The sequence below is a fragment of the Chiloscyllium plagiosum genome, unplaced genomic scaffold (genome assembly GCF_037043375.1).
Source record: "Chiloscyllium plagiosum isolate Xiang-an unplaced genomic scaffold, Cpla_swu_hap1 HiC_scaffold_13, whole genome shotgun sequence".
NCBI lineage: Eukaryota > Metazoa > Chordata > Chondrichthyes > Orectolobiformes > Hemiscylliidae > Chiloscyllium > Chiloscyllium plagiosum.
The window spans coordinates 22,449,600-22,467,971 of record NW_028270151.1 but is presented as its reverse complement, the minus strand read 5'-3'; the positions used below and the strand labels follow the sequence as shown (position 1 = coordinate 22,467,971).

The following is an 18,372-nucleotide window of genomic DNA, read 5'->3' as shown; positions in this document are numbered from 1 at the left end:
AATATTTTTAAATTCCTCAAAAAATGCTTAATCTTATAGGGAGTATGTTCTTCAGTACTATGATCCCTGTATGGTGGTACGTGTATGGAATGAGCTGCCAGAGGATGTAGTGGAGGCTGGTACAATTGCAACATTTAAGAGGCATTTGGATGGATATATGAATAGGAAGGGTTTGGAGGGATATGGGCCGGGTGCTGGCAGGTGGGACTAGATTGGGTTGGGATATCTGGTCGGCATGGACGGGTTGGGCCGAAGGGTCTGTTTCCATGCTGTACATCTCTATGACTCTATGACTCTATAACCTTGTTGGATCTAGCTGCATCCCAAAAAGGCTTCTGAGTGTGTCTATTCCAACATGACTAGTCTGTTAAATTCTATTCTAAAGTCCTTATGACAGGTCAGGCAAACTATTCCAACACAGAAGGGATACTCTCATTTCAGTTTTCCAAATGCAAATGTCCTACCCCTCTCTATTCACAGCATCTTATTGTTCTTACTGACCACTAACCATTGGAAATGATCTGTCACAACGTCTCACAAGCACACCTCCATTACCACAACATCTATTTGCAAAGATCCAAGAATATGACGTAGAAGTACAATTTAAATCAATCTCTGATGACTATTCCCAATGCACTTAGCACATTTCCAAATCCAACTAAGAACAAAGGTACACTTCTAAACTTTGAAGTGGATATTATTGAACCCAAGTTTGAAGCCAGTCTCCTCTTTGATCTCATTCATTTTGGTCATAGCCACACAGGGTAGGCAAGGACGAGAGGATGGCCTGAAACATTCGACAGGTTCCTGAGCTGGTACATTCTTTATGATCATTCAGAGATAAGCTGGGACTCTCTAGGAATGTAACAAATGATTATTCCACAATCTCTATATGGGCGGCACGGTGGCAGTGGGCGGCACGGTGGCACTGGGCGGCACGGTGGCACAGTGGTTAGCACTGCTGCCTCGCAGCGTCAGAGACCCGGGTTCAATTCCCGCCTCAGGCGACTGACTGTGTGGAGTTTGCACGTTCTCCCCGTGTCTGCGTGGGTTTCCTCCGGGTGCTCCGGTTTCCTCCCACAATCCCAAGATGTGCAAGCCAGGTGAATTGGCCATGCTAAATTGCCCGTAGTGTTAGGTAAGGGGTAAATGTGGGGGTATGGGTGGGTTGCGCTTCGGCGGGGCGGTGTGGACTTGTTGGGCCGAAGTGCCTGTTTCCACACTGTAAGTAATCTAATCTAATCTAAAAAAAGTTGTGCTTGACCATATACACATCAGTCACATTACACAGAAAAACCCAAGGGATTGGCACATAAATCTACCTATTGGCTCGCATCAAAAAATGACATCAGAAAATTCATTAAATCATGTGAAAAATATCAACTCCATCAACTTTAACAATAGGAAACAAAAATTGTTCATTTAATTGAATTTACTTCTGAGCTATGGTACAAGATTGCAGCTGATATTTTCCATGACCAGAGATACAACTATATTCAGGTGAGTGACTATCTCACCACATTCCCTTTTTGTGAAACAAATTAAAGATATCAATAGTGCAAGAGTTGTTGACATGTTAACTGATACATTCAGTTTGTTTGGTGTTCAACAAGTTGCATCTGACAATGGTCTGCTGTACACAAGTGCACTCTTCCAAATGGGTGCAGGAAGTTGGATATTCAGCAAGTTACCTCGTCTCTCAATACCTTCAATCTAACTGTCTTTCAAAATGCACTATTCATACAGTGAAATCTTTGATCACTAAATGCTAAGCTATTTGACATGTTCAATCTATGACATTGTGTACAGTCCAGGTCATGTGACTACACTCTTTAGGTTTTCCTGTTGCTGTGCAGACCTCAGAGATTCCTGTAGCTTCAGGAATCAGACATCACTGCATCTGCATCACTGCATTTGCATGCCAATTTCAGGATGGCAATCTGTAACTAATAGAGCACTTTTGACAAAGGTGAATATTCTTTAACTAAATGTGTGGCTGACACAAAACAGGTGGGAAGGCTAGTGTGAATTTGACATAAAGAGTCTGCAAAGAGATATAAATAAGATAAGAGAGTGGGCAAAAATTTGGCAGATGAAATGCAGTCTGGGAAAATATGAGGTTATACACTTTGCACTTGGCAGCGAAACAGTATTTAAATGGGGAAAGACTGCAGAAAGTTGCAGCAGAGAGAGATTTGGGAGTCCTCACGCATAACTCATGAAAAGCTAACATCTAAGTTCAGCTGGTACTAGGAAAGGCAAATGGAATAAAGGCCTTTATTTCGAATGAATGGAAAACAAAAAGGAAATTTTGCTAAAACCATACAAGGCTCGAGTCAGACACAGCTGGAGTACTGTGAACCACTTATTGCAAGAAATATCATATTGGTATTGGAGGCAGTTTAGGGAAGGCTTATTCGGCTGATACTAGGTATGGAGCCACTGTCTTAGATTAGATTACTTACAGTGTGAAAACAGGCCCTTCGGCCCAACAAGTCCACCCTCCGAACAGCAACCAACCCAGACCCATTCCGCTCACATTTACCCCTTCGCCTAACACTACGGGCAATTTAGTGTGGCCAATTCACCTAACCAGCACATCTTTGGACTGTGGGAGGAAACTGGAGCACCCGGAGGAAACCCATGCAGACACGGGGAGAACGTGCAAACTCCACACAGACAGTTGCCCGAGGCGGGAATTGAACCCAGGTTTCTGGCGCTGTGAGGCAGCAGTGCTAACCACTGTGCCACCAAAGGTTGAATTGATTGAGCTTATGTTAGAGTTAAGAATGAGAGGTAACTCATTGAAACATTCAAGATTGTTAGGGGAGTTGCTAGAGTCAATACAGAAAGGTTGTTTCCCCTTGTGGGAACACACAGATGAACATAAGCACACAAACACACCTCAGGAAACTCAGTAGAGAGAATGTTTTCAGTTCTTTTTTCAAGACGGCAAACAGACTTCTTACTAAATTCTCTACAAGGCTACGTTAAAAAAAACACTCAGATGCTTTAGGTAGCCTGTTCCTCTCCAGGCGTTCCCCAACTGAAAACCTGACAATGCCCAACTACCTACAAAAGGCTGTTTAAACAGAACATCCATAAAACCAGTCAGGTGACCTTCTGAAGCAACAAGAGATGAAGTCCAACCAAGTGGCTTTCAAAAAATACCTTGTTAGAGTCATAGAGTCATAGAGATGTACACCATGGAAACAGAACCTTCGACCCAACCCGTCCAGGCCGGCCAGATATCCCAACCCAATCTAGTCCCACCTGCCAGCACCCGGCCCATATCCCTCCAAACCCTTCCTATTCATATACTCATCCAAATGCCTCTTAAATGTTGCAATTGTACCAGCCTCCACCACTTCCTCTGGCAGCTCATTCCATACACGTACCACCCTCTGTGTGAAAACATTGCCCTTAGGTCTCTTTTATATCCTTCCCCTCTCAACCTAAACCTATGCCCTCTAGTTCTGGACTCCCTGACCCCAGGGAAAAGACTTTGCCTATTTACCCTATCCATGCCCCTCATAATTTTGTAAACCTCTATAAGCCCCCCCCCCCCCCCCAGCCTCCAAAGCTCCAGGGAAAACAGCCCCAGCCTGTTCAGCTTCTCCCTATAGCTCAAATCCTCCAACCCTGGCAACATCCTTGTAAATCTTTTCTGAACCCTTTCAAGTTTCACAACATCTTTCCGATAGGAAGGAGAACAAAATTGCATGCAATATTCCAACAGTAGCCTAACCAATATCCTGTACAGCCGCAACATGACCTCCCAACTCCTGTACTCAATACTCTGACCAATAAAAGAAAGCATACCAAACGCCTTCTTCACTATCCTATCTACCTGCAACTCCACTTTCAAGGAGATATGAACCTGCACTCCAAGGTCTCTTTGTTCAGCAACACTCCCTAGGACCTTACCATTAAGTGTATAAGTCATGCTAAGATTTGCTTTCCCAAAATGCAGCACCTCGCATTTATCTGAATTAAACTTCATCTGCCACTTCTCAGCCCATTGACCCATCTGGTCAAGATCCTGTTGTAATCTGAGGTAACCCTCTTCGCTGTCCACTACACCTCCAATTTTGGTGTCATCTGCAAACTTACTAACTGTACCTCTTATGCTCGCATCCAAATCATTTATGTAAATGATAAAAAGTAGAGGGCTTAGCACCGATCCTTGTGGCACTCCGCTGGTCACAGGCCTCCAGTCTGAAAAATAACCATCCACCATCACCCTTTGTCTTCTTCCTTTGAGTCAGTTCTGTATCCAAATGGCTAGTTCTCCCTGTATTCTGTGAGATCTAATCTTGCTAATCAGTCTCCCATGGGGAATCTTGTCGAACGCCTTACTGAAGCCCATTTAGATCACATCTACCACTCTGCCCTCATCAATATTCTTTGTTACTTCTTCAAAAAACTCAATCAAGTTTGTGTGACATGATTTCCTACACACAAATCCATGTTGACTATCCCTAATCAGTCCTTGCCTTTCCAAATACATGTACATCCTGTCCCTCAGGATTCCCTCCAACAACTTGCCCACCACCGACATCAGGCTCACTGGTCTATAATTCCCTTGCTTGTCCTTACCCACCCTTCCTAAACAGTGACACCACATTAGCCAACCTCCAGTCTTCTGGCACCTCACCTGATGATACAAATATCTCAGCAAGAGGCCCAGCAATCACTTCTCTAGCTTCCCACACAGTTCTAGGGTACACCTGATCAGGTCCTGGGGATTTATCCACCTTTATGCATTTCAAGATATCCAGCACTTCCTCCTTTGTAATATGGACATTTTTCAAGGTGTCACCATCTATTCCCCTACATTTTTGATCTTCCATATCCTTTTCCACAGTAAATGCTGATGCAAAATACTCATTTAGTATCTACCCCATTTCCTGCTTTAAAAAGTTTGATCATTCACTTATAGAATATGGGTGCTGGCCAACTTTCTCAATGTCCCTTGAGAAGCTAGTGGTGAGTGGTTATCTTAAACCATTGGAATCCTTGTGTGGGGATGGAGGGATAATGGTGTGGCTGATAGACACACTGTATCATTAGGCTGAAAGTATTTAACAGCTTCTTTAAGGTCTGATCAAAAATTAATACAAGGAGACACATGCACTTTAATATGAAGCAAATTTATATGGTTAATCTACTAAGTACCTATTAAAGACATATGCAAATCTATTAGCTTAAACTGCAGAACATAAACACATACATACATATATACAAAACTTATGCACATACACGCACACTCACGCACACACAAAAACAAGTGAGTCTCAGATTGCCCACTATCCTTTGGGGACTGAGTGCAACCGTGGCACTCAGAGCTCTTTCTCAGACTCCACGGCATCAGTCTTATGAACCCCAGCTCGATGATGTGAAGTCCAATGAACTGGACAAAGTTCCTGATACTAATACTGTTCTGAATCTAAGGTTATGTGCTAAATCCTCTTTCTGTAATAACTTCAATACTTTCCAACCCTCAAAAATAGGTGGAAAAAAAGTCCAGGCGGCCCCCTACAGATAGTTCCCACTGCTCTGCAAGGTCGGCCAGTTTTCCACCAGTTAAAACAGGCTGTTTTTGCATTAGGTCTGTTTTTCATGCCCTTTTCCACTTAACTTCAACTGTTTGTTGCTATGTCCAATTAATCCTTAATGGTCTGGTCTGAATATATCATTTTTAAGCTGAACACCACACACATCCACTGTGCTGTCAGCAAGGAAAATCCAGGAATTTGACCTAGTGACAGTAAGCAGAAACAGTATTGTTCTAAGTCCAAATGTGGTGTGACTTGGAAGGGAACTCGCAGGTGGTGCTGTTCCCTGTATCTCAGCATGGTGGGTGGCACGGTAGCTCACTGGTTAGCACTGTTGCCTCACAGCACCAGGACCCGGGTTCGATTCCTGTCTCAAGTGACTGTATGGAATTTGCACATTCTCCCCGTGTCTACGTGGGTTTCCTTCGGGTGCTCCGGTTTCCTCCTACAGTCCAAAGATGTGCAGGTCAGGTGAATTGGCCATGCTAAATTGCCCATAGTGTTAGCTGCATTAGTCAGAGAAAAATGGGTCAGTGTGAGTTACTCTTTGGAGGGTTGGTGTGGACCTGTTTGGCCAAAGGGCCTGTTTCCACACTGTAGGAAATCTAATCTAATCTCCTGCCCTTGGGTTTTAAAATGCCAGAGATTTAGAAGGGTGTACTGCAGTGCATTTTGTAGATGGTATACTCTGCTATTGATGGAGGGAGTGAATGTTAAAGATGGTGGATGTGGTGCCAATCAAGTAGGGCTGCTTTTGTTCTGTTTGGTATCAAGCTCCATGAGTATTATCAGTGCTGCATTCATCCAGGCAAGTGGGGAATTTTCTATCACATTCCTGACTTGTGTTTTGCAGATAGAGGACAGACAGTGGGTAGACAGGTGATCTGTTGTCACTGCAGAATTCTCAGTTTATGACTTAGCCTTGTAGCCACAGTATTTATATGACTGGCGCAGTTCAGTTCCTTGTCTATGGCAATCTCCAGATGCTGATAGTGAGGTATTCAATGATGTGATACAATTTAACATCAAACAGCGATGATTAGATTCTCTAATGTTGGAGATGGGCATTGCTTGACACTTATATGGTGTGACTGTCACTTACCACTTAATAGTCCATATTGTCCAGGTCTTGCTGGAAGTGGCTTAATCTGCTTCAATATTTGAGGGATCATGAATGGTGCTGAATAGTCTACAACCATCAGCAAACACCTCACTTCTGACTTTAAGAAAGGCTATTGATGTGTCTTTTCAAAAATAAAATCCAGGTATCTCTAGGTTAATTGAAATAACTTTTCCACAATCCTTCAAAATTCAAATCTTCATTAAAATATTAAATCTTAAGACTTCATAACAGACTACATGACAAACCATTGTTGATTGTAAAGCATTTTGGAATGATATGAGGTTAGGAATAGTGCTATAGAAATGCAGGTGTTTTGTTCTCTAGCACACGTTTAGTGATTCAGAAACCTAGAAGCAGTTGTGATTTTCCTCCTATCTTTGTGAAATTATTAGTTTGATAGAGCAATCAAGCTCACCAACATTGGATTACAGCACTAGCCCTGGATCAATCCAGGCTAATATTACTTCCACATTCTCACTCCATTAGCTTGTATTAAATCCAAATTCATCTCTCTCCATAGCATGAATAAATCCCACAATAATCCTGCTGTCCCACTCTCTCACTATACCCTTCAACCAAACCCAAACTCCCATAACCCATCTGAATTCCAAACTAACCCATTGCCCTGCTCGCCTTTTATCAATTTGAAATTAATCTGACTGCCCCATTCTCTCCCCGTATCTATGCTAATCCCAAACTAATCCCACTATCCTGCTGTCTCTATAAACTTGCTCTTTCTATATGGTTAAAACAATTAATCTCTGATTCCAATCCGAAGAGGAAATTGTCTTTCCCTATTTAGACCACTGATATCCCTTCATTTTATTTTGTAAATTTCATTTTAGCCTTTCCTGTGCCAGCCAGAAACATTTTGTTTTTCACAAGACTTGGGTTCTTACCTTGGAACAGACAAATGAGCCACATGGAGAGCAAGAAAGGGCTCCGATGAATCCTGAAGATGTCGAGAGCCATTCGTTCAAGCTGTGTCAACAATTCAAAGTCACAATTTATAGCGCCACCCTAGACATTGCCATAGTTACTGGATCATCTCTGTCCAATTAACTGCTCGATCTTTAACTCTTTCATTCCTATTTTTCTGGTGAGAGAATTCCCGTGTTTCTCTTCAATCTTGATGATTGCAATGTTACAAGTGGTATCATTAGTAATTAGTTGCAGAGATTGGAAATGTGTCATGGAAACATTGGGTAGTACAGTTCGATCTTTTATATGTGTTTTCTTTGGTTCAGTTTGATATTAGTTTGTATGTTTAAATTAGATCTTTCGGAATCAGACATTTGTGAGTTCAAGTGAATTCAACATGACACTGCATTGTCAGTGATGCCGTCCTTTGGGTAAATCTATAAATCAAGGCTCATGTCTGCCCTCTCAGGTGGCTGTCACTACTTGAGAGTGAGCAGGGGAATCCTTCTCAGTATAATGTTTAGTTCTCATTTGCCATCTGCTTATTTATCTCATTACTTCTGATAGGAGCTTCCGGTGTGGTAATTTCCTAATTTAATACAGTGACTCAATCACATCTTCAAACAAAGTTCTGTTTATCGTTACCTCAGTCCTCATTGATGCATTTTGTGTCTTTATCAATCAGTGTCTTACACATAGTATTTGGTCTCATCATCAAATCCCATTTGTGTCCGTAATTAGTTTACTTCATCTGGGGACTTATACAGACAGGGTGAAAAGAGCTTCATCCCCAACCGGTGCCTGAGTAGGGGGAAGGAGAAACTCAGGTCAAACCTCAGTCCGGATGGACATCCAGTGTCTCTCCCTCATGTCTGCAACCCAGCAAGACAACGGATCTTCATTATTTTGGACAGGAATGTAATGGGACATGAATCAGCCCTGCTCTGTAAAGGACAGAAATTTGTTCTAGATTGCAACCCATCCAAGGAAGACCCTTTCTAGCATAGTAGGGAGGAAGCCTCAAACCATCTGAGGTGTTCAGTCTGGGCACTGCACCTCAGAAAGGATGCACAGATACTGAACCTGGTGTAGCAAAATTTCACCAAAATTATACAGGTGTATAAAAAAAAATATGAGGACAGATTGTGTAAAAGGTCATTGTATTGCGCACAATTTGGAAGATTATAGGGTGATCTAAGTGAGGTGTTCAAGATTTTTACCTAGATTATTAGAGTGGATCAAGAGAAATTATGAGAAAATTAGAGCTAGTTCATTCAGAGATGATGACAGAAAGCACTCATGTAGAAAACAATCAGAAAGTATCTCTGCAAATGTTGTTCCTAATAGCGATTAATTGAAAATTTCGAACCTGAGATAATTTGTGTTAGACAAGCTTTTTATCTGGAACCATGCCAGATAAACGGTGTTAATGTACTAAACAGCCGTGACTGAATTAAGTGTGAAACATGCTTTAGAGTCTGACTAGCCTTCTACAGTTACCAAATTCCATATCAGTGCAGGTGTAAGTCATGGTACATGAACTGCAATTTATCATTTGAGCTATTGAGTGTTTAAATATGGGCCAATGTTAGATAAAACTCTTCACATTGTACTGTGTGTGTTTGCTCCTTTGTAGACACAGCTGGTCACATGCAGCTTATCTCGACTTGATAATAATAACATGAAATAATAGCCATATGTTATGTGATAGTCCAGCAAAGCACTTTGGGATTCTTTAGAATGTTAAAGACGTGACATAACACAAAGTGTTTTGTTGTAGAAAATTGGAATAATGATTTATTTTGTGGCAGCATTTTACTCCATAAATCCATGACGTACCTCATCATGAGGAGCAGATAGAGACAATTGGTATTTTTTACCATTATTTTCCGCTGTGGAATTATTTCAAAGACCAGCAGGAATGTTCTTCTGGATGCAATGTGTCCCATGCCCAACAAACATAATTCCTGAAAACTGATTATCTGGTGGAATCTTGCTGTGTACAAATTGGCTGCTGTGTTTTCCAACATTGCAACATTGGTTACACTTGCTTCATTAGCTGTAAAGCAATTCAGGGTGTTCAAAGATTAGAGTCATAGAGTCATAGAGATGTACAGCATGGAAACAGACCCTTCGGTCCAACCCGTCCATGCCGACCAGATATCCCAACCCAATCTAGTCCCACCTACCAGCACCCGGCCCATATCCCTTCAAACCCGTCCTATTCATATACCCATCCAAATGCCTTTTAAATGTTGCAATTGTACCAGCTTCCAGTACTTCCTCTGGCAGCTCATTCCATACACGTACCACCCTCTGTGTGAAAAAGTTGCTCCTTAGGTCTCTTTTATATCTTTCACCTCTCACCCTAAACCCTCTCATTCTGGACTCCCCCACACCAGGGAAAATACGTTGCCTATTTATCCTATCCATGCCCCTCACGATTTTGTAAACCTCTATAAGGTCACCCCTCAATTTCCGACGGTCCGGGGAAAACAACCCCAGCCTGTTCAGCCTCTCCCAATAACTCAAATCCCCCAACCCTGGCAACATCCACAAGGATTGGTGCTGGGTTCACCGCTTTTTGTCATTTACATAAATGATTTGGATGTGAGCATAAGAGGTACCGTTAGTAAGTTTGTATACTTTCTCTGGATTCGCATTATCTCATTCCTGAAGGCTTCCCATTTTTCAGCTGTCCCTTTACCCACGAACATCTGTCCCCAATCAGCTTTTGAGAGTTGCATTCAAATCGGAATCTTTTTTATCCCAGGCTTTCACATCTTCTCCTTAACAATGGAAAAACTTTTTTCCATGGCACTGCGACTCAGTCACTGCTCCTTAAGTCACTCCTTTGATAAAACATATTAAAACTAGGAGCAAAAGCAGGCCATTTGGCCCTTTCAGCCTGCTCTGCAAATCAGCAATTTGGAAGTGTTGCATTCGGTTCCCACATCCATGTTAGTTATGTATAGTATAAATATCCAGTGCCCAATCACTGATCCTTGCATTACCCCACTCGTCACTGCCTGCCACTCAGAAAAAGACCCATTTATTCCCACTCTCCGATTCCTGTCTGTCAGCCAATTCTTGACATACATTAATATATTAACCTCTATCCGATATGCTGCAATTTTGCCCATGAACCTTTTATGCAGAACTTTATCAAAAAGCCTTCCGAAAATCCAAATGCATCACATCCACCGATTTCCTCTTATCAGTTGTACTAGTTACATCCTCAGAAAAATCCAGTAACTTTGTTAAGCCTGATTTGCCTTTCATAAAATCTATGCTGGCTTTGTCCAATGTGTTCATACTTTGCAAATGTTCTGTTATGAAGTCTTTTATAATACACGTTGGCATTTACTGCAATCTTGTTCAGTTAACTGTGATTCTAAATTCTGGTCTAAATAGTGAGAATACATTTGCCAGCTGCCAATCTGTAGGATGTACTCCAGAGTCTATAGCATTCTGGCAAGCAACACCAATGCATCCAGTATTCGGAGGGCCACTTCCGTTCGTACTCTGGGATGTAGATTATCAGGCCTTTGTGATACATTATCCTTTAACCCCATTAACTTCCCCAAAACCATTTTCTTACTCGTGCTGATTTCTTCAATTCCACCCTCTCACTAGAGCCTTGGTTCCCTAACATTTCTGGAAGTTTATTTATGCCCTTTTTTTGTGATGAGACAACCAGAGTCTGTGTTTAATTCATATTTCATTTCTTTGTTCACCATTAAAATTTTCCCTGGCTTCTGGACTGTAAGAGAACTTCATTTGTCCTTCCTAACCATTTTCTGTTCACATACTTATATAAGTCTTTATGGTCAGTTTCTATGTCCCCTGCAATTCTACTCACATGCTCCATTTTCCCCCTCTGATCAAACGTTTTGTTCTCTTTCACTGAATCCTAAAATGGTCCCAGACCTCAAGCGAGCCGCTTTATTTCCAGCAATTTTTATATGTCTCCACTTTGGATCTAATACTATCCCTAGTTTATTTTGTAAATGATGGGTGAGCCCCGTTCTTTGGTCAGTTTTGTGACAGGCAGAAAAGAACAATTAGAGTCATAGAGTTATAGAGATGTACAGCATGGAAACAGACCCTTCAGTCCAACCCGTTCATGTCGACCAGATATGCCAACCCAATCTAGTCCCACCTGCCAGCACCCGGCCCATATCCCTCCAAACCCTTCCTATTCACATACCCATCCAAATGCCTCTTAAATGTTGCAATTGTACCAGCCTCCACCACTTCCTCTGGCAGCTCATACCATACACGTACCACCCTCTGCGTGATTGTTGAAATTCATGTACATGTTCTTTACACATGACCATCTATGACTCTATCCCCTGTCTACTATGACCCCTTTCATAAAGTTCCCTATTCCATCTTTATTCATATCCTCTTATTTCCCTTTATGTAGATTCAGAACCCTGGTTTCAGATTCAACTATTTCACTTTTCTGGAGTTACGGTCACTCATTCCCCAGGGAGCCTGCATAATGAAATTGTTAATTAATCCTTTCTCATTGCACAGTATCCAGTCTTGAATAATTCCTTCTCTAGTTGGTTCCTCAATGTATTGGTCAAAAACACAAGATAGTTTTTATATTGTAGAAAAGGCAGGGAAAGAGAAGCAACTGGAACAGATGGTAAAGGTATCCCAAGCAAAAGACAAAGTGCTATTGGTAGTAAAGACAGTTAAGAGTAGATGCTGATGGTAGGTTTTGTTAGCAGACAATGGTTCAACTCTGCAACCAAGACAGTGGTGGGGTTGGAGGGTGTAGAGGTTGAAGAGTTCATAGTCTGAAATTATTGAACTCAATGTTGAGTCCTGAAGGTTGTCATGCCTCAGTGGAAAAATAAGGTTCTGTTCCTCCAGATTGTGTTAGGCTTTACTAGAAAACGGTAAAATGCCTCAGACAGGGACTCTTCCAGTTTTACCAAAAGGTGATTATCCTCTTGACACTAGAGCATGTGTACCCTGTAAAATCGTAGAGCTAGAACATATCAGTGGTAGCACATATAACCCAAATGTATCCCTTCATTACTTGTCAAATTTTTAATGATGTTGCCCTCACACTTCAGGATGCCTGCTTTGTTTAAGGTGCAATGCAAAGGCAAGTTGTTTTTGTTGTTGGTTTTTCACAGATTGCTGGAGATCTGTTAGCTCAGGTACAGATGGTTAGTTTGTGATCCAGAATAGTGTCAATGAGGGTTCAGTCCCCACACCAGGTATGGTAGTTCATGACGGCCTAGCCTCCTTACTTGCCCTATACTTGTAGAGTGATGCCCCTCAAGCAATATGTCGCCAACATATCTCTTGAATGGAGAGAGAGGTCTGTTGCCTTCTGTTAACTGTAATTAGTTATTATTACATTATCCCTCTAATCAATAATAAATGTCCATTTTCTAAGGTAAATTCTTCTCAGTCACAGTCACTTTCCTGTTTTTCTCTAAAGCAGGTGAGAAATCTTTATGTTTCTCTTTATGTTTCATACTTTTTCTGTTTCAGTGGCCATACATGCTTTTCAGTTCTGGTGAAAGAATGAAGTTCAAAAATGTTTAGTTTCTCTGTTATCTCCACATTTTTCAACCTGCAATAGTATTAGGGTTAGGGTTAACCTTAATGCTAACCCTGTCACAACCTCTACCATCTAGAAGAACAAGGGCAGTAGATACAAGGCAATATCACCATCTGCAAGTTCTCCTCCAAGCTGTTCACGATCCTGACATGGAAGCATATCATTGTTCCTTCTTTGGGGGAAGTGAGAGCTTTGTAGTATAATCGCTGGACTGTTAAGACAGAGACCCAGGTAATATTCTGGGCACCTGGGTGCGATTCCCACCATGACAGATGGTGCAGCTTGAATTCAATAATGATGAGCATGAATCCGTAATCAATAGTCTGAAAAACTCATGTGGTTCACAAATGTCCTTTAAGGAAGGAAACTGTCATCCTTACCTGTTCTGGCCTACATGTGACTCTGAAGGACGTATGCCCAAAACATTGACTCTCCTACTCTTTAGATGCTGCCTGACCTGCTGTGCTTTTCCAGCAGCACACTTTTCAACTCCAGACCCACAGTAATGTGGCTGACTCTGAAATGCCCTCTGGGCAAATAAGGAGGGTGATAAATGCTGGCCTAGCCAGTGATACCCTCATCCCGTAAGCAAATTAAAATGTGTAACTGGGTCAAAATCCTGGAACTGACTCTCTAATGGCACTGTGAATATCTGTACAACCCACAGACTCCAGTGATTCAAGGACTGGCTCACCACCATCTTTTCCATGGGAATTAGGGACGGGCAATAAATGCTGAGAGAGAGAGAGACAAGGGTGTGACACTTCTGGCAATGTGTGAGGTTACTGGTGCAGTGGGGAGGAGATAGGACTTGAAGGTATATTCAACAATCTTAATCATTCATGTGAGATCACTGAACCTTTTCAACACTGTAGTCAGGTCTCTGGGGCCAGACATCTGCTCCCATTCTTTTCATCATGTGTATTGCCTTGGGGTGTTTCCTGGTTCAAGGTGAACATCTGCCCTTTCTCTTCTCCTTCTGCTGCATTGGAGCCTTCAACATCATCACATAGAAGATGGGAGGCCTCTGGCCTACTTCTTCATTCTGAGGAACACTTTCACAGCTAGTTCCATCCCCTGCTGTTGCCAAATTGCACTTTCCCTTTAAGAGTTGTTATCTGGCTTTAAGAAACATAGGCTAATGCAAGTACATCTTGAACTACCAGCACTCATAGTGGTGATAAGGTAACACAAAGTTTGCACACTGCTGTAGTACCCATTTAAATGGGTGCGATTATGTTCTCTCCATAGTTTTTCAGTGAAGACCACATCAGATCATCCATTAAAGTTCATATCTTTTAGACTTCCTGATAAAGTTTGTGCTAGAGAATTGACAATATGTACAGTATACCATAGCACCACAGAAAGGCCGAAGATACCTCTTTAAATTGAATTTTGGGAATGAAGAGGGAGAATAATGCAAATGAACAGTTCACAATCCCTCTGACGGATTAGTTTACATTCAATCTGATACTTAATCAAAATCCATCAAGCTTAGTATTTGTCACAATTTAATTTCCTTTATGTGTTGACACAGGAAATTTACAAAGTTGATTTGTGGACTCCTTTTTTTAAATAAATTCACCCATGTGATGTGCTTTCCCTAGCAAGATTAATATTTATTGACCATCCCTAACTGTCCTTGAAAACATGGTGATGTGTTGTCTTCTTGAACTGTTGCAGGCTATGGGGTGCAGGTACACCCACAATGGTGTATCTTCCTCATTACTCAATATTTTTCTAAGTTTTGAATCACCTGCAGTTTCTGCAATTATGCCCTTTGTCATCATCATAAAGTCATCAAGATGTACAGCATGGAAACAGACCCTTTGATCCAATCCGTCCATGCCAACCAGATATCCCAACCCAATCTAATGCCACATGTAAGCACCTGGCCCATATCCCTCCAAGCCCTTCCTATTCATATACCCATCCAGGTGTCTTTTAAATGTTGCAATTGTACTAGCCTTCACCACTTCCTCTGGCAGCCCATTCCACACATGCACCACCCGCTGCGTGAAAATGTTGCCCCTTCCGTCTCTTTTATATCTTTATCCTCTCATCTTAAACCCATGCCCTCTAGTTCTGGACTCCCCCAACCCCAGCGAAAATACCTTGTCTATTTATCCTATCCATGACCCTCATGATTTTATAAACTTCTATAAGGTCACCACTCAGCGTCAAAGCTCCAGGGAAAACAGCCCTAGCCTATTAAATCTCTCCCTATAGCTCAAATCCTCCAACCCCGGCAACATCCTTGTAAATCTTTTCTGAACCCTTTCAAGTTTCACAACATCCTTCCGATAGGAAGGAGACCAGAATTGCATGCAGTCTTGAGATCAGCAGTCTAAATACCATTGTTGATCACCATTACTCTTTTGCTGTATCCCTTATACAATGTAACATCCACGTAGCAACTGGTTCACTAATCTTGTGGGTTTCGATGTTGTTGAGCAATGAACAGTTCACTGAACAGTTTTTTCAGCATGTAAACAAAATGGTCAACATAAGCGGATTTTAAGTTACTACGGCAATGCAGTCGTGTTTGATGTGTACCTAACCCGCAGCTGCAATAATTAATTTGGAAAAAGTGCCATATGTTCCAGTATAAGTCTAAGACCCTGTCGAGGTTGTTTCATATCAGATTGAATGTAAACTAATCCAGCAGAGGGATTGTGAACTGTTCAGTTGCATTATTCTCCCTCTCCATTCCCAAGATTCAATTTAAAGAGATATCTTCGGCCATTCTGTGGTGCGATACATTTGAAAAAAATTGCATTGTTTTAACAAATGCTTCACAGCCAAGAAAGTATTTTTGTAGTGTAGTCATTGCTGTAATTTTATAATCTGGTAACAAATTTTGTGTCCAGCATGTTCCCACAAACAGCAGTGTGATAATAACTGGGCGAACAGTATTGTTTGAAGTGGGAATAATGGGAACTGGATATTTATTTGATACGGTGCTATGAAATAGAAACATAGAAAACAGGTACAGGAGTAGGCCATTCAGCCCTTACAGCCTGCACCAAATTTTATAGTTCCTTTTCAAACAGCAGCAATCAGTTTCAATGTTTCATCTGAATGACTGTATATCTAACAGAGTATCACTCCCTCAGTAAAAAAAAACACTAATAATCGTATCATGTTTTTACATCCACCGTATTCAAATAGTTGTTCAGACAAATAAAAAAGTTTAGAAGTGCAGTCACTATTGTAATATAGGAAGTGCAGCAGCCCAATCTTCACACAGCAAGTTCCAACAGTCACCACTTTTATAGTGAGAAGATCGGTTTATGTGATGTTGACTGAGGGACAAATATTGAATTTGACACTGGGTACAACTCCCCTGTTCTTCTTAACAATAGTGCAATGGGATCTTTTACAAGCATCTCAGAAGGCAGGTGGAACATTGGTTTAATGTCTCAGTGCCTCTGACAGCGCAGTATTTCTTCAGTATAGCTTTGGAACTGCTTCACGTCCAGGTTTTAGAATGGTACCTGAATCAAGAATCTTGACTTTATATTTTGGAAAGGTGCAGAAGTAACAGGGTTGTTGTCATGGGTGACTTTAACTTCCCTAATATTGATTGGAACCTCCTTACTCCAAATAGTTTGGATGGAGCAGTTTTTGTCAGGTGTGTCCAGGAAGGATTCCTGATTCAATATGTATACAGACTGACTAGAGGGGAGGCCATATTGGATTTGGTGCTTGGCAAAAAACCAGGCCAGGTTTCAGATCTCTGAGTGGGAGAGCATTTCGGTGATAGTGATCACAACTCCCTCACCTTTACTATTGTCATGGAGAGGAATAGGAGCAGACAATATGGGAAAGTATTTAATTGGGGGAGGGGGAGTTCCACTGTTATTAGCAGAAACTCGGGTGACTAAATTGGGAACATATGTTCTCAGGGAAATGCACGATGGAAATGTGGAGATTGTTTAGGGAGCACTTGCTGATGGTGTTGGATTGGTTTGTCCCACTGAGACAAGGAAGGGATCGTAGAGTGAAGGAACCTTGGGTAACAAGGGCTATGGAACCTCTAGTAAAAAGGAAGCTTACTGAAGGTTGAGGAAGCAAGGATCATACAGGGCTCTGGAGGCTTACAAGGTAGCCAGGAAGGAACTGAAGAGCGGACTTAGGACAGCTAGATGGGGGCATGAAAACGCTTTCATGGGTAAGATTAAGGAAAACTCTAAGGCATTCTCCACTTATGTGAGGAACAAGAGGATGGCCAGATTGAGGGTAGGGCCAATCAGGGATAGTGGGGGGATCTTGCACCAGGAGTTGGAGGAGGTAGGGAGGTCCTTAATGGATACTTTGCTTCAGTATTCAGTAGTGAGAGGGACCTTGTCATTGGTGCGGACAGCGTGAAACAGGCTGATATGCTCAAATAGGTTGATGTTAGGAAGGAGGACGTGCTGAAACCTCTAGGATACCTGGACCAACCAACCCAACCACCCCGTGGCTCAACACTTCAACTCCCCCTCCCACTCCACCAAGGACATGCAGGTCCTTGGACTCCTCCATCGCCAGACCATAGCAACACGACGGCTGGAGGAAGAGCGCCTCATCTTCAGCCTAGGAACCCTCCAACCACAAGGGATGAACTCAGATTTCTCCAGTTTCCTCATTTCCCCTCCCCCCACCTTGTCTCAGTCCCAACCCTCAAACTCAGCACCACCTTCCTAACCTGCAATCTTCTTCCTGACCTCTCCGCCCCCACCCCCACTCTGGCCTATCACCTCACCTTAACCTCCTTCCACTTATCGCATTTCCAATGCCCCTCCCCCAAATCTCTCCTCCCTACCTTTTATCTTAGCCTGCTTGGCACACTCTCCTCATTCCTGAAGAAGGGCTCATGCCCGAAACGTCGATTCTCCTGCTCCTTGGATGCTGCCTGACCTGCTGCGCTTTTCCAGCAACACATTTTCAGCGCTAATTAGGTATAGTCAGCATGGCTTTGTCCGTGATGGGTCATGTCTTACTAACTTGATTGAATTTTTTGAGGAGGTGACAAACGTGATTGATGAGGGTAGACCAGTAGATGTTGTCTACATGAATGTTAGTAAGACTTTTGGCAAGGTCTCTCATGGTAGGAATATCCAGAAGATTAAGATGCATGGGATCCATGGTGACTTGGCCAAGTGGATTCAGAATTGGCTTGCCCATAGAAGGCAAAG

General features: G+C 42.2%; 1 protein-coding gene across 2 annotated transcripts in view; it reads right to left on the bottom strand.

The window, feature by feature from the left end:
• The window catches only part of LOC122556341 (5-hydroxytryptamine receptor 3A), a 35,992-nt gene extending 28,377 nt beyond the window's left edge, over positions 1-7,615 (bottom strand). For both annotated transcript variants that reach the window (XM_043702973.2, XM_087993226.1), the window contains exon 1: positions 7,581-7,615. In XM_043702973.2, coding sequence (XP_043558908.2) covers positions 7,581-7,605 — 25 coding nt within the window. In that variant the 5' untranslated portion in view covers positions 7,606-7,615. The remainder of the gene's footprint in view (positions 1-7,580) is intronic.
• Positions 7,616-18,372: the final 10,757 nt, after the last annotated feature.